General features: G+C 40.9%; 1 protein-coding gene across 1 annotated transcript; it reads left to right on the plus strand.

Annotated features, from left to right (window-relative positions):
• Positions 1 to 4667: 4667 nt before the first annotated feature.
• pcolceb (procollagen C-endopeptidase enhancer b) lies at positions 4668 to 13211 on the plus strand. The gene is made up of 9 exons (XM_014998693.2): positions 4668 to 4982; positions 6049 to 6157; positions 7560 to 7818; positions 8011 to 8135; positions 9975 to 10111; positions 10206 to 11041; positions 11134 to 11214; positions 11779 to 11949; positions 12856 to 13211. Exons 1-9 carry the CDS (start codon positions 4897 to 4899, stop codon positions 12984 to 12986), a joined length of 1935 nt encoding a protein of 644 aa, XP_014854179.2. The 5' UTR covers positions 4668 to 4896; the 3' UTR covers positions 12987 to 13211.
• The last annotated feature ends 693 nt before the right edge of the window (positions 13212 to 13904 follow it).

The following is a 13904-nucleotide window of genomic DNA, read 5'->3' on the forward strand; positions in this document are numbered from 1 at the left end:
TTACAGAGTCGAAGCTTAAGACAGAGGGACGTCTCCTCTGTTACAGTTCTTCATATTGAATGTTTCTAGGAACACTGCTTTTTTTTATTTTTTACTTTGTGTATATTTTTGTACTTTAAGCCCCTACAGCTATAGCTACAGAAGACAAAAATACCCCCAAATGAATAAATCATGTTGTAAGAATTGCTGTCCAAAAGAAAAAAAAAAAAAAAAAAAGTTTTTAACCCAGAAGTCAAGCACTTTTGTTTGAGCTGCCCCTCGTTGTGGCACGGTGGCAATCACCAGAAAACTGACTGGCACTTTAACTGACTCTCCAGTTCAAGATTTCATGTGGATGACGAATAATGCTGCTGTGACGGACAGTATTCCTCCGAGTGGTGGTCACGTTTCAGTTTATGTGTTAGCAGTGGTCTCTCGTGGCTTTAAGTAGCTTTTCAAAGAGATCAGCGTTTTTCTTCGTAAACACCCTGACGGTTTTCCCCTGTTTTCCCCCCACACACACTCGCTTCTTCTCTCTTTCTCTGTCTCTCTGTGGCACTGTTCTGGTCATGTGATGTTCGACTCTTCATGGCGTCAGTGGCATCTGCAGCAGTTTCTTAAAACATTTTGTGAAGTTCTTTGTACAAAATGAAAACAATAAAAAAAAAAAACACCTTCAAATGTCATTAAAACATGATCCTTTAGATGTTTGATTTTTTTCTTTTCTCCAACTGTTAGTTTTATGTCCTTTGACACTATTTTTGTCAGTGGGTGTTTTGCAACAGTTGGCCCTGGGTACACAGATGTGTCCAGAAGGAGCTGGAGGCAGAGAGCAGATGAGGGCAGCTGCTTTTTCCAAACCCGGCCGCAGCCTCCTTCTATTCAAACTGCGGTTTCCACCCAAAGTGTTCACCGCAGCCTAAAAAAGACAAAGGCACGTCCTCGTTCAGACAAACAATGTGGGAAAGTTGACTTCACTGAAACCCTGTATTACAGTGATGGTAATAATGATTTTTATTGTGTGTCGAACCAGTTATGAGAGAGGAGGCGTTAATAAATTAGCTGAAAGCGTTTCTAATTAGAAACTTTCTTCCTGTTCCAAATTTGCTTGTGCTTTTTGATCCGTGGCCCAGTAGGCCTACATTTACAAACTACTTCTTTCTTATTTGAGGCTGGCTATTTAGCATTCTCTCCTGCACTTTAACAATTTCATCCCCTGGTTTCTAACAATGCGCGAAGGAATTTAAACACCGTGATCAACCTTCATATATGCTATGCTTTCCTTGGCTCGTCAGCTTTAGTCTAAACTTGTGCTCGCTGCTGTCATACAAAACAAAGCCAACCTTTCTAGAGTGAAAAGGCTATCAGACGGCATCTGACATGCTACATGCTGAAACGTTTATGTTTTGTTCTTTTTTTTTCTTGGCCAGATGAAAATGAAAGCTATTTTCATGCCTTTGCAGCTTTCACAAAGCAGCAGAGTAAAAAAAAAAAAAGAGCTAAAGTCAACATGCTAACTTTCCTAGCGTGAAAAGAGTAAGAAATTAAGCTAACTAGCCTTAAAAGCTAAACATAGGTCTTGTAAAGCAATATGTAAAATGTTCAGCACGAAGTACACAACTATTCCCGAAGCTTAAATACAATTTACTTTTGGGAATAGTTCTGACTTAAACGGTGTTTTCATGTCCAGGCAGCCTAAAGTTGTTTTGGCAACTTTGTCACAGGTACCAAGCAAAAGTCAATGTTAACTTTCTTACCAACACAATGTGAACAAAGTCTAGCGATCACTGTGCACCGATCCCCCTTTTTTTCTTAGTCAAATTTCAGCTGTGCTTTTATGTCCACATCCAGCTCTAAACCAAGGTGAGTAGTAAAGTTACATTTACTGAGTCACGTTTCGGGAAACAAAAATATACCATCAACATCTTCATTACACTTGAGTAATATATTGATGTAATGCTACTAGTAGATCTTACTCATTATACTGTCACAGTATAGTGATAGTTTTAACATGTAAAAACCACTTTTTATATATAAACATTACATTCTGCAGCTTTAAGATATTAACAGATATTCACTAGAACATGAGGGAGGTTGTGTGTGCAGAGTATTTCATGAGATTTGCACTGACAGATGTTCAAATAAACAGTTATTTAATACAGAAATTAAAACGTTTGTGTTTATCTGCCATATTTGAGTTAGAGTGGGCTTTTCTGGCGGTATTTTAACTTCAAATGTACTCACTTATTTCTGAACAGTGTGGCATAGCATTTGTAAGCTAATGTTTAGTCATGGCTAACATCAAAGTTAGCCATAAAAGTTAATTAGCTCTACACTCTGAAATCCAGCCCATTAAAATAGGTTAAAACTATTACTTTGACAATTAATGTATGGTCTTGCAGGCTAGCTTAGTCCAGGGTTCTGATTTGTCTAACATTTTCTAAGTGACGGTTTCAGCACAGGAGATAAAAAGGCAGAGATTTTATAGCAGCTGTAGTTGCTACCATATGGATGCAGAAGTTTAAATAACCTATGTTATAAAAATAGTTATCAGATCACTTCCATTGATGCCGATTTAGCAAATACCGGTACTCTAAAATAAACATTTTGTATTTATGAGTGTTAGACTACCTGACAGCAGAAACACAGAAGGACCCCAAAATCCAGTTAGGTCAGACATACTTGGCAACAAAGCCAGATGTTTTTCATTCAGCTTCCCATGGTTTGCATTGGAAAGCTGAACCACACAATAAAATTAAGGGTAAAGAATTAAATTATTCTCGATGAAAACGTGACAAAAGATCAGTGGGCCCCGGCATTCGCTTGGGTTATGGGCCACAATTGCCTGTGAGTAGCAAAAATCCGCAAATATATTAGGCTCCCCCTAGAAATGCTCAAAACTGCCTATTTTAATACTTCAAACACCATACAAACATGGTGTCGAATGTAAAATTTTACGAATAAGAAGAAGAAATTCCAGTGAAAGTAAATCTTCGTTTTTCAGCATGCACACACATTTTCAACAATTAGACTCTTGAATCTGTGGGTTGAGCCTGGTCATTGGCTATTTTGGTTCCAACGTTACTGGAAAGGTGTGTAAAGATTAGAGTAGAGTGGAATTGATTAGTCTGAAGAGTCCTGACCTCATTTGTGAGAGAGAACATTAAAGGTACTTTAGAGAAGAAATTGTGAGTCAAGCCGTCTTGTTCAACATCAGTGCCTGACTTCACGGTTGCTCTGCAGAACGAATGGTCAAAATATACTCTTAAACTTAACTCTATGTAGGGTTTAGTGTTTTTTTGGTTTGCTGGTGTATTTGAAAGAGCAAGTTTTCTAAATGCAGGCACTAACAAGAGTCCTGCTTATAGCTGGCTGTGCAGTGAAGTGGTTTTTATACATACAATCATGGCCATACGTTTGGCAGAGACACAAATGTTGGGGTTTGCAGCATTTCAAGTTCAAACTCTTGATGAGAAAACAATTTTGCACTTTAAATCAAAACTTACTGTGCTGTCCATTTTTCTTGATATCTCCTGCTGTTTGTTTTTGCATGTTAGATCCGAGCTTGTAATGTCAGATTTAGGTTCTCAGTGGGCTACGTTTAAGGCTGTTTCCTAGCCAAAAATTTCAACATTTCAATCTTCTGACCTTTTAGACTCTTTGTTTTCACTATTGTCTTGTGACAGTGGTCCAACGTGCAGAGAAATACACAAACTATTTGGTTTGTTAAAGAGGTTTCTGTTAGAGGATGTCGTGATCTTGGGTAGAGATGTGGGTAAGGCCACGCATGGATTGGATGAGGGTCCTTCAATGTTGGCACATTGGACTTATAGCAGTTCTCACTTCATTTGCTCTCTGAACAAATCATTCTGGTCTAGCAATTCTGGACAATTGTCCTCCGACAGAACCTCCTGACGTGAAGTCTTGATAGTTCAGAGAAAAAAAAATGACTGAAGCTGTGCAAGGCCATTTTGAAGGAAGACATCAAGGGTTACATTTATTCCTCTCCTTCAAATAATAAAATCGACCACGAGGTTTAAACAAGATTGTTTCACATCTTCACCTTTACTTACAATGTGACTAAAGTAAATTAGGTTACTGCATCATCTGATTGAAATAGGGTCACAGAGGTCTCAAGTCCTTGTGGAATATATTTTTGGGGATCCTAAGACGATCTTGGATCACGTTCACGGGGTTCTGGGAAAACTGCCCCACACAGTTTTCTTCCGGGGCAGATCACAAAACGTCCAAAGGGGAGATTCCAGGAAGCTTTGTGAAAATATGCCCTCTCAGTACACTCATTTTCATGCAAAGGAGCAGGAACTCTACTCTGACAGGCCCCCAGGTAACCTAGTTCCCAACCCTGGGCTCACCAAGGGCCAACCCAGGCACCCGACAGAAGAAGTTAATTTGAGCCACTTGACTTGCAAAACACATTGTGGTAAATGGCTTACTCGTGTCCACTTCACACCACATTCAGTCATTCACACACTGATGGTGACAAGCCACTGGAGTCGAGGCTCCCACCTGTGTGGAGAGCGCGACTGGGGATGAGAACCTGCAACATCGTCGATTATGGGACAAACTCTTACTACTGTTGTCACTGCCGTCCCAGAATCAACGACACGTCCTCGTTGTTTTACATTACAACTAGAGACATGACGAAAAGCAGGCAAGCTGCATAGACGTGCTGTAATCTGGATAAAATATGTGGGATACTTGCCGTAGCAGGGATTCTGTCCATTTTATATTTACCCTCTCTCCTTCGTCAAACAACCTTCACTCAGCTTTCCTTTCATCATTGCCACCTCTTCCCTCCCTTTCCTAACCTCAGACTCTCCACGCCTATGCCTGACTTCTCCCTCCTTCCTCCGTCCTCCTCCTCTGCCGTCTCTCCTACTCTTTGAGGACAGCAGGATGGAGGACAGGGCATCGACTCTGTGTCTTCTTGTCTTTTCTTTGGCTTTAGGATGGACCGAAGGGCAGAACAACACAGACTCAAGGTAAGAGTTCATATCTGTTGAAACCATCCTCCTTTTTGTAGCTTTTTTTTTTTTTCCCCAAAATGTTCACAAGTGTGCACAAGTGGCAAGTCCTTTTCAAGATCAGGACTGGGAGTCTGGCCCGATTCCTTTATTGGGATCAGTGGGAGTGCAGTGGAAATGGAAGGGTTTAGTGTTGGGAGCACTTAACTGACTTCCTGTAAACTTGCATAAAAGAAAATGACACATGTTGAAAATGATGTAGTAATTAAACTGGGCATATTCGCAGATGCCTTTGCATCTGGTGGCTGCAACGCTTTAGCAGAGTTCTTCATCTCTGGAGTTTAGTTTTATGTCGTTTTTTTTTTTAGAGCTCCAGCGAAACCTGGACTTCCACAAACACACAGGGTGTAAATTGAACATGAGTAACAAACAAATACCTGTGGGCTGCTAAGCTCCAGAGGGTCTGAAGGGAGGGACTTTAACCACTGGGATAGTCCAGCCAACTGTGGCCGAACAGCACCACAGTGGACTCACAACACGTTATAAAACAAGAGTGAAAATAGCAGAAATTTCGCAATCTCAACAAATCTATATAGCAATGGATTTTACAAGATGACGAACTGCTGGAGACGCGGACGACTCCATCTGCTCACAGTGGGTGCAGCGAAATTAAAAGCTGGAGCTGGTAGAGCTTTTGATGTGTGTTTATCCGAGTGTGGCGTGGTGGGTGTGTGTCACCAGGCTCCAAGTGTGAGCAGTCTGTTGCGTCGCAGGTTGAAAGTGCCTATTTGCTGCAGAAAAGTGTGTCTCCTGTCAACTTTCTTGTGGCGCAGTCTTCACACAGCACACACACACTATGCGTACGGTAAGGCTGCTGGCCTGATTTGACCACGCGTCAAGTGAAAACACACCACTTCCACCTCCCTCCGGCCTCGAAGAACACAGGCTGCCACTGTTACATGGACCAGGCGCATTTAGTGACGTGTGCATGCAAAGTTTGACCTCCAAACTTTTCGGTATGGCTGATGAGGGAAGATGCATTTCGTGGAGTCCACTGCAAAATGACTGTTTTTTTTTTTTTCAGGACTATGTTCCCCTGCGGAGGTCACCTGGTCACTGACTCTGGCATAGTGGCCAGTGAAGGGTTCCCCAGTTTCTACAAACCCAATAGTAAATGCACCTGGTACATCACAGTGAGTGAATTTCAAATTTCTCATTATGCTTGATGCTTTGTTTCTCATCAGGGATATATTCAAAATTCTTTGAAAAGGTATTTAATGTTAGCAGAGTAGAGGTGACCATTTTCTGTCCTTGAAGACTTTGATGTTTTCCACCTGATCTACACGCTTGAATTCAGTTACTGATTTTTTTTTTTCATTAAATTCAAACGTGTAGAACAAGGGACACATCTAAAAGTTGCAGGATCTGACCCTCAAGGAATGCAGATTGAGACCACCGGCTTAAGAGCATCAGGAGTAGCAGCGGATGGGGTTTCCTAGCAACAGTTGAGAGTTCAATAATAGTCGGTGGACAAGTCATCCTTGACATCCTCAGGAAACACAAGAGCTTTTACATATTGATTATTCAAGCCCCTAAAATCTCTAACGCCGCATCCAAGAAAATAATGGACACTGGAGACGTAAAGGAAAAAAGACGTCTAAGGACTATAGAAAAGTCAAAGTCCTAAAGTCTTGGGGAAATGTCAGGTCTCTGAGGACTCCAGGATGTGTAGGGATGCTAAAGACTCAATAGCAGATGCTGAAGACGATGACAGCTCTGAAAAAAAAAAAAGACTGGGAGTGGAGGAGGACACAGCGGAGGGACACCTTTGACCTCTCATGGGGTTATGCGGAGTTGCAGAGGGGTTTAGAGGTGACCAAGACGGCTGTTCTGAGATAGTAATCTCTTAAGAGGATGGATGTAAACTCTTTTTGGATGACATAAAACAAGATATTGTGACAATGACGGTGATGTAGATGACGACTGAGGACAAGGATGCTCTGGAGACAGAGAGACGAGGACCCTGCAGGTAAAGTGAAGACACTGCATGTGATAACACAGATGAGGACGTTTCAGGTGACAGGACAGGTAAAGATCCTCCAGGTGACGGTGCAGATGGAAGTGATGCTGTTCCCTCACATTCAAACTTTTGACTGGCTTTATTTGAATATCTTAGGTCTTCTTGATAGTAGCATATTGTACCTAATAACCAAACAGGCTTGATAAACCTCTGATACACCATAACAAGTGAAGAGTACCTCTGGGAACGATTGGACATAGTTTCCTCTTTCTCATGTGCTTCCAGTACTCCCAGTGGTTTTTAACTTGTTTGGACCTGCAGTCTGTCCCGGGTGTGGACAGCCACTGCAACCAGAATTTCTCCCAACACCCTGAACATGTTATTGGCTCGTGGAACCAGAAAAGACTGTCAGTCCTTTGCGGCTCTAATGTTGCACATCCTGGTATTTTGTATTCCATAACAAAAATGTGTGCGTTTTCTCCCACCACTTAAAACCAGAATGAAGTATATGATATTGAATAACTGATAAATGTAATAAAACTCTTCTTCTTCTTCGCCCCCTCCAAACTCACCAGGTCCCAGAGAGCCATGTGGTCATGCTGTCTTTCCGCCTCTTCGACATGGAGGCTGACCCCACCTGTCGCTACGACTACCTGGACGTCTACAACGGTCACTCGCGCCTGGTGCAGAAGCTGGGCCGTTTCTGTGGGACATTCAGGCCGGGCGCTCTCATCTCCACCTCCAACACCATGATGCTGGAAATGGTGTCTGATGACGCCACCGGAGGGAGAGGATTTCTCGCTTCCTTCAACGCGGGCAAGCCACATATGGAAGGTTCTTAGTTATTTTTTTTTTATCTGCTGAACTTTTAACGGTTGGAAATGTTGTTGTTTTATTTGTGACGTGCAAAATTATAATTTGTCTAAAATCTCATCGTCTTGAAGGAGCGAAGCCACCGCCCCGTCAAATCGCGATGTGTGCATGCATTTAGCTCGGGCTAGAGCATTTCCTGTTTTGACTTCACAGAGGACCAGTTCTGTGGAGGCCGTCTGACCAAACCACAGGGTTCTGTGAAGACGCCCAACTGGCCCAACTCGAATTACCCAGCAGGTATCAGCTGCTCCTGGCACATCACCGTCGAGCCGAGCAATGTAAGCTGATCGTTATACACTGACTAATTATGGTAATGTGACTAACTTACCTCTTAACTTTGAAGGATTTTTTTATTTTATTTTTTTTACTTTGTTTAAAAATGATAGCGCCCCCTGGTGTTCTTTGTGTTATCCAGCAGAAAAGCAATTTAAAAAAATGGACAGCTTGAATCGTCTTTGAACGATTAAATGTCCTCATGAACCCCATTGAAGTCCTGGAAGGTAATCATGTTTGCTGCTGATTGGGTGAAACTTGAATCAAGACGAATAAAAATAGTGGAGTTTTTTTTTTCATTAGGAAAACTTCTCCAAAATTATACAGGTGTTTAATTTTGTGTTTTAATTCAACAATCCTTTGAAGGTGTTTTTTTTTAAACACTTGATGTTTCAAGGTATTTAAAGTAGTTTTTATGACTCTTCAGTTACATTTTTCACTTTCTTGACAATCCCTAAGATAAAAACTAAATAACTTTTAAAGCTGCCAGTATATTTTCTGTCTCACTGAAAAAACATCTATGATTTAACTTTGCCTTTTTAAGACCTGTTGATGACAATGAGAACAGGGAATCCGGTGCAGTTGCAAGTATGTGTTTACAGTTATAAAGTAGAATAATTGATTTGTTGTGGGTAACAAATCATACTTAAGTGTAATTTTCTACCTTTAGGTTTGCTGACTCAGATACAAAAATTGGTCATAATTGCAGTAATCTCTCCTGCAGACTGTTGATACCTTTCCCCCTCGACTGTACAGTCAATGTGGCAGTATTTCTGCAGCCTTCCTTCATTTTAAACTCTATAGGAAACACACCCAACTAAGCTCATGCTGTTAGCAACAAGTGTGCAGAAAATGGCTCACTGTTAAAATAAAAGGAAATAACGTCCGCTAGAGTGATTTCATGACAGATTTTAAATAAATTGTAGACAGCCAATATCATGCTAGGTGGTCCTGCTAGCTAACTCACAAAAATCCATAGAGATATTAAAGTCTTGAATTGAAATTTGTTTCATATTAAACCTTGCAAAAGGATTAATACCCCTTGAACGTTACGGTGATCTTAAAGTCGGGTTACTTTATTCCATAATGTTCCAATGTGGAATATAACCTACGACTGAATGTCCCAGTCAAAGTCCTAAATCGATTTGAAAATCAGTGGTAAGGCTTGAAAATGCTCTACTTCTAATCTGACTGAGCTTGAGTTGTTTTGCATAGAAGAATGGACAAAATGTACTTTTCTGTGGATGTTTCTGCTTCAAATACATAGACTTCTGCTGCAGAGTTCAGTGACACAGATGCACTGTAAAATGTATGAGACCTAATGCAGCTAAAAGGTTCATTTTAAGCATTGAAATTGTTGAGTGACAATTTTTTAATCTCATGCAGCAACTTAAACATTAGTTGGACTTTACATGCAGCGGGATATGCTGTGCAAGGTTAGGTTCCTGCTGCAAGAGAAAGTTTCAAGAAATGAGTAAACAGGCCCATCAATAGGAAACACAGTTGCTAATTGACATTGACTGACATATGGATGTGTGTTTGTGAAAGATGGGAAAGAGAAAAGCGTGACAGTGGCTCTGGTAATGCAGGTTAAATGAAAGAGTTCATTGAGTTATTGCAGGTGTGTTCATGCGAGCTAAGAGATTGACCTGAAGGAAATGGGGAGGGGGGAGTAACCAAGGGCGACAGAAAGAGCTAAAAGCCCCTCTGTATTTCCCCTTTCCTCCAAGTCCACCTCTCTGTGGCTGTACTGTGCTCATTTCATGAAAACCAGGAAGGAATAAACATTCCTGCATCGTTCCCTGTCGTAAAGCTTACGGTTTGCGTTGCCATCTGTCTTCCAGGTGATTGAAGTGAAGTTCGAGAAGCTGGACTTGGAGTCTGATTTATACTGTCGCTACGACTACGTGGCATTGTTCAATGGAGGAGAGACCGATGACTCGAGGAGGATTGGGAAGTTCTGCGGAGATAGAGCGCCGGCGTGAGAATTTTGCTAAGAAATCACTTTTAAAATTAAGTAATTTTAACTCATGCGTTTTTGAGGTTTCAATGACATTTTCTCAACCTTTATGTAGAACCATAGTGACAAATGGCAACGAGCTCCTTGTCCAGTTTGTGTCGGATCTCAGTGTGACCTCAGATGGGTTCATGGCACATTACTCCAGTGTGCCCCGCGAGTCCCGCACACCCACAGCTGGCGGTGACTTCATCTACAAACTTCAGCCAACTTCCAGACCGCAGAAACCAACGTCAAAGCCAAGGAAACCCACCAAACCAACACCTAAACCGACCACCAAACCAGCTTTAAGACCAACTCCTAAACCATCTGTAAAACCAAAACCTAAACCAACTAAAAAGCCATTGATAAAACCGATTAAACCTACTCTCAAAACAACACCAAAACCAACAACTAGACCTGTCCAGCCGACTACTAAACCTGTCAAACCGACATCTAAACCAACTGCAAAACCACCCGTTAAACCACGACCTGGCATCCGCTTTAAGCCAACACCCAAACCCCCCAAAAAGCCGTTTTCAAGGACTCCACTGGTGAAGAAACCCCTGCTCCGCAAACCTACTCCCAAGCCTGCAGTCAAGTCCACCTCCAAACCAAAACCAGTAAAACCCACACCTAAGCTGCCCCTAAGAAAACCCACAGCTAAACCTGAGGATAAAAACACACTCAAAACCAAAATAATTAAGCCAACACTCAAACCCAGAATCCTGGTCAAACCCTCACGGAAACCTTGGGTGAAACCTAAGCCCACCATGAAATCTCGAGTCAAACCTGTGAAGCCGACCCCAAAGACTGGACTGAAACCAACGGCGAAGCCGAAGGTGAAGCCCAAAACAACAACTAAACCAGAGCCGAGCAGGACTGTGACCAAAAAGCCTGCTGTCAACATGACAGGTGAATGAAACGGAGCTGCACTTTGTACCTGTGTCAGTGAGGACGCTACTCGATGTATTTCATGTTTGTTCTTGTGTGAACATTTCCTGCAGCTTCACCTCTCAACCCACTGTGTACTCAACCCTGCGCGAGGATAGGGACTCTCCAATCCAACTTCTGCCCACATGACTTTGGTTAGGAGTAACTCAAGCTCCTTCACAAAACATCTTTTGTCTACTGGCTTAAAAAACAAACAAACATTAGGACACCCTTTTAACTATCAGGTTCTTCACTAAGATATATTGACGTTTAGCCTCTTTTATATCTCTGGACATTTTATCTAATTGTACTTTAAAAATTAAACTTGTGAGGCTTGTTCAGCGAAACCCATCTGCAGAAATGTGAAAATAACGAGGACATTGTTCCCTCTAATAACTAGTAACATCAGTGAGAGAAAAGACCTCTAGGTATCAAGACTGTTCTAAAAAATTACACAAAAGCTAGACTTTTTAGAAGCCAACACGAAAGAAATCAGGGATGGTATGGAAGATTTTGCTTCATTCTGCACCTCTCCAAAAAAAAAAAAAGTTTTCCCTCTGTTAAAAAATAGATTATAGGGTATAAGTTACCATTTTACATCCTAGAAATGTAGATAAACATCCTAATTCAGAAAGGCTATTGCTTAGCAAACACATCTGTCTACTTTAAAGTCTTTGTCCATTTCTGTTTTTCCTCTAACACTTTGTTCACCCATACAGTGATTACAGGGAAGGTGACTTCTCTGAGTCCTGATCCAAGTGGCTCAGCGACTTTGGAGGTGTCTCTGATCAAAGCCTACAAGGCAGGGAGCCTCAAGATCAACAAATCGGGACCCATCAAGTCAGTCACGCTGAGGTCCGCCTGCAAGAAATGCCCTGGGATTGTCAAAGGTACGACGCAGAGCTACGCATTCACCGTGACGGTCTTTTCTTTGTATATGTACTTCATACGACATAAGAGGAGCTGTTGTTTGGTTAAACAGCGGCGAGCATTGCTAGATGTTTATGCTAGGTGGTGTTGATTTAGTCTTTTTACAGTATCTTGTGTCCCAAAACCACATTAAACGAAGGTTTGCTTTTAAGTCTCAAGAGTTTACCAGCTGATAGTCAATAAAGTGACAAAAATAGTGAATAAATTTACTGACATGTTTTCAGTTTAGGGCCTAAAAATTTGGGCCAGAAAAGCGTTACACAGGAAGTTCAGTGACAAGTCATTAGTTGAACTCTCTGGTGAGATGTTTACCCTATTTATTCAAACTGAGGTTATTCAGCAAAGTAAGATATTTAATATTAACGCCTACTCCAACAAACCCCAGTTCAATTATCTAAACTTTCCTCGTAAAATCTTTTAAAAAATGTTTAATGTAAAATAAAATAAAATAAAAATCCGCAGTGGGATTGCTGCATGGTCAATATCAGTTTTTACAGACTTTTTCAAGTTTTACAGAAGTAAGTGCAATAGAAATTTTAATACACAAAATATGCAATTTCGGGATAAAATTTTTTTTAAAGGGTGTCAAAACACAGAAGGGAAACAAGAAACATGTCGGCAAAGTACACAAATCAACAAATGTGATCATTTGCTTCTTGAATGTTGCCTCCTTCTGCTCCCTGTACATTTAAGTCAGAAAGACATAAGAAAAAAAGAGAACAAAAATAAATTCTTGAGCCATTTCCAAAATATACGGTCCATAATTTAGCCAACTACGCCCTGTGTTTTGCAGTAAAAAGCCCAGAAATATTGTCACAGTTGCACATTTTTTTTTCTTTTTTACTTGTTTTTTTTCTGTCGTTCAGGTCGGAACTACGTGCTGATGGGGACGGTCGACAACCAGGGCAACGGCCAGCTGAACCCGTCCAACTTTGCTCTGATTTATCAACCTGCACACGCCAAGTCGCTCGAAATCCTTTCCCGCAAACCGTGCTAATGTCACGGTCTCACAGCAGAGAAATACGTCTGGCGAAGATTGGCAAAAGTTTCAATAATAAAAAAATAACATCCTGCAAAGTTCTGACGTATTTCTGCTAATGGACGGCTGTCACGTTTTTAAATATTCATCGTTATTTCATCTTGTATTTTGTATGTAAATTATGTATTAATGAAATGAATTAATTTCTATGTTATTGATACAAAATAAACACAGTTGTTGGGATATTTCTGCTGTTGAAGTCTTATTTAACAAATGAGATGAGAAAAGTGGCTCACATTTAATAAAAGTAAGAGTTCATTATAGGAAGTTTGTGTCATTTACATAGTTTTATTTTTAGTAAGTCCTCTTTGCAAAACAAAAAGCATTTGTTTGCTATGTGATGGAGAAGTGGGGTTACAATGACAGAGGTTTGTGTGTTTTTACCCCCTTTTGTTTAAAACTGTTTTGATCTTTATTTGACTCGGGATCATTCCGCTGAGATTAAAGGAGACCTGCAGTGTCAACTGTGGGACTTTATATAGATATCTGTCTTTTCCAAGCCAATCTAATCAACTGAATTTACCACAGCTGGAGCCCATTGAAGCTGAAGAAACATCTCGAAGACGATCAGTGGAAACTTCTGCAGTTTTGAGCTTTTAGAGTTTTGAAAATCATTTAATACAATTTAGAACAATACTTTTAGGATGCACTGTATCTCCATAGCAGAGTTTCTATTTAATGTTTTTTTTTCTTTCCTCTGACTTCACTCAGTGACACTGAAACCTGCCGGTCTTTTCATTATAACAACTTCCACTCTGAAGAGTGTTGCCAGCAGGGTGACTTGATACCACTTATGTCAGATGTGTCAACTCCATTCATCTTACGTCTCGGTGTACCTTTAGCTTACTAATTACGCCTGTAAATGTCAAACATAAA

This window comes from Poecilia mexicana, unplaced genomic scaffold (assembly GCF_051168715.1).
Source record: "Poecilia mexicana isolate PSO_F unplaced genomic scaffold, ASM5116871v1 scaffold_18, whole genome shotgun sequence".
Taxonomy (NCBI): Eukaryota; Metazoa; Chordata; class Actinopteri; order Cyprinodontiformes; family Poeciliidae; genus Poecilia; species Poecilia mexicana.

Excerpts from the sequence above, each read along its gene's own strand:
- pcolceb (XM_014998693.2), top strand. The coding sequence starts at position 4,897 with ATGGAGGACAGGGCATCGACTCTGTGTCTTCTTGTCTTTTCTTTGGCT. Across the intron at positions 7,819-8,010 it reads GGGCAAGCCACATATGGAAG|AGGACCAGTTCTGTGGAGGC; the intron begins GTTCTTAGTTAT and ends TTGACTTCACAG. Across the intron at positions 11,215-11,778 it reads CTTCTGCCCACATGACTTTG|TGATTACAGGGAAGGTGACT; the intron begins GTTAGGAGTAAC and ends TCACCCATACAG.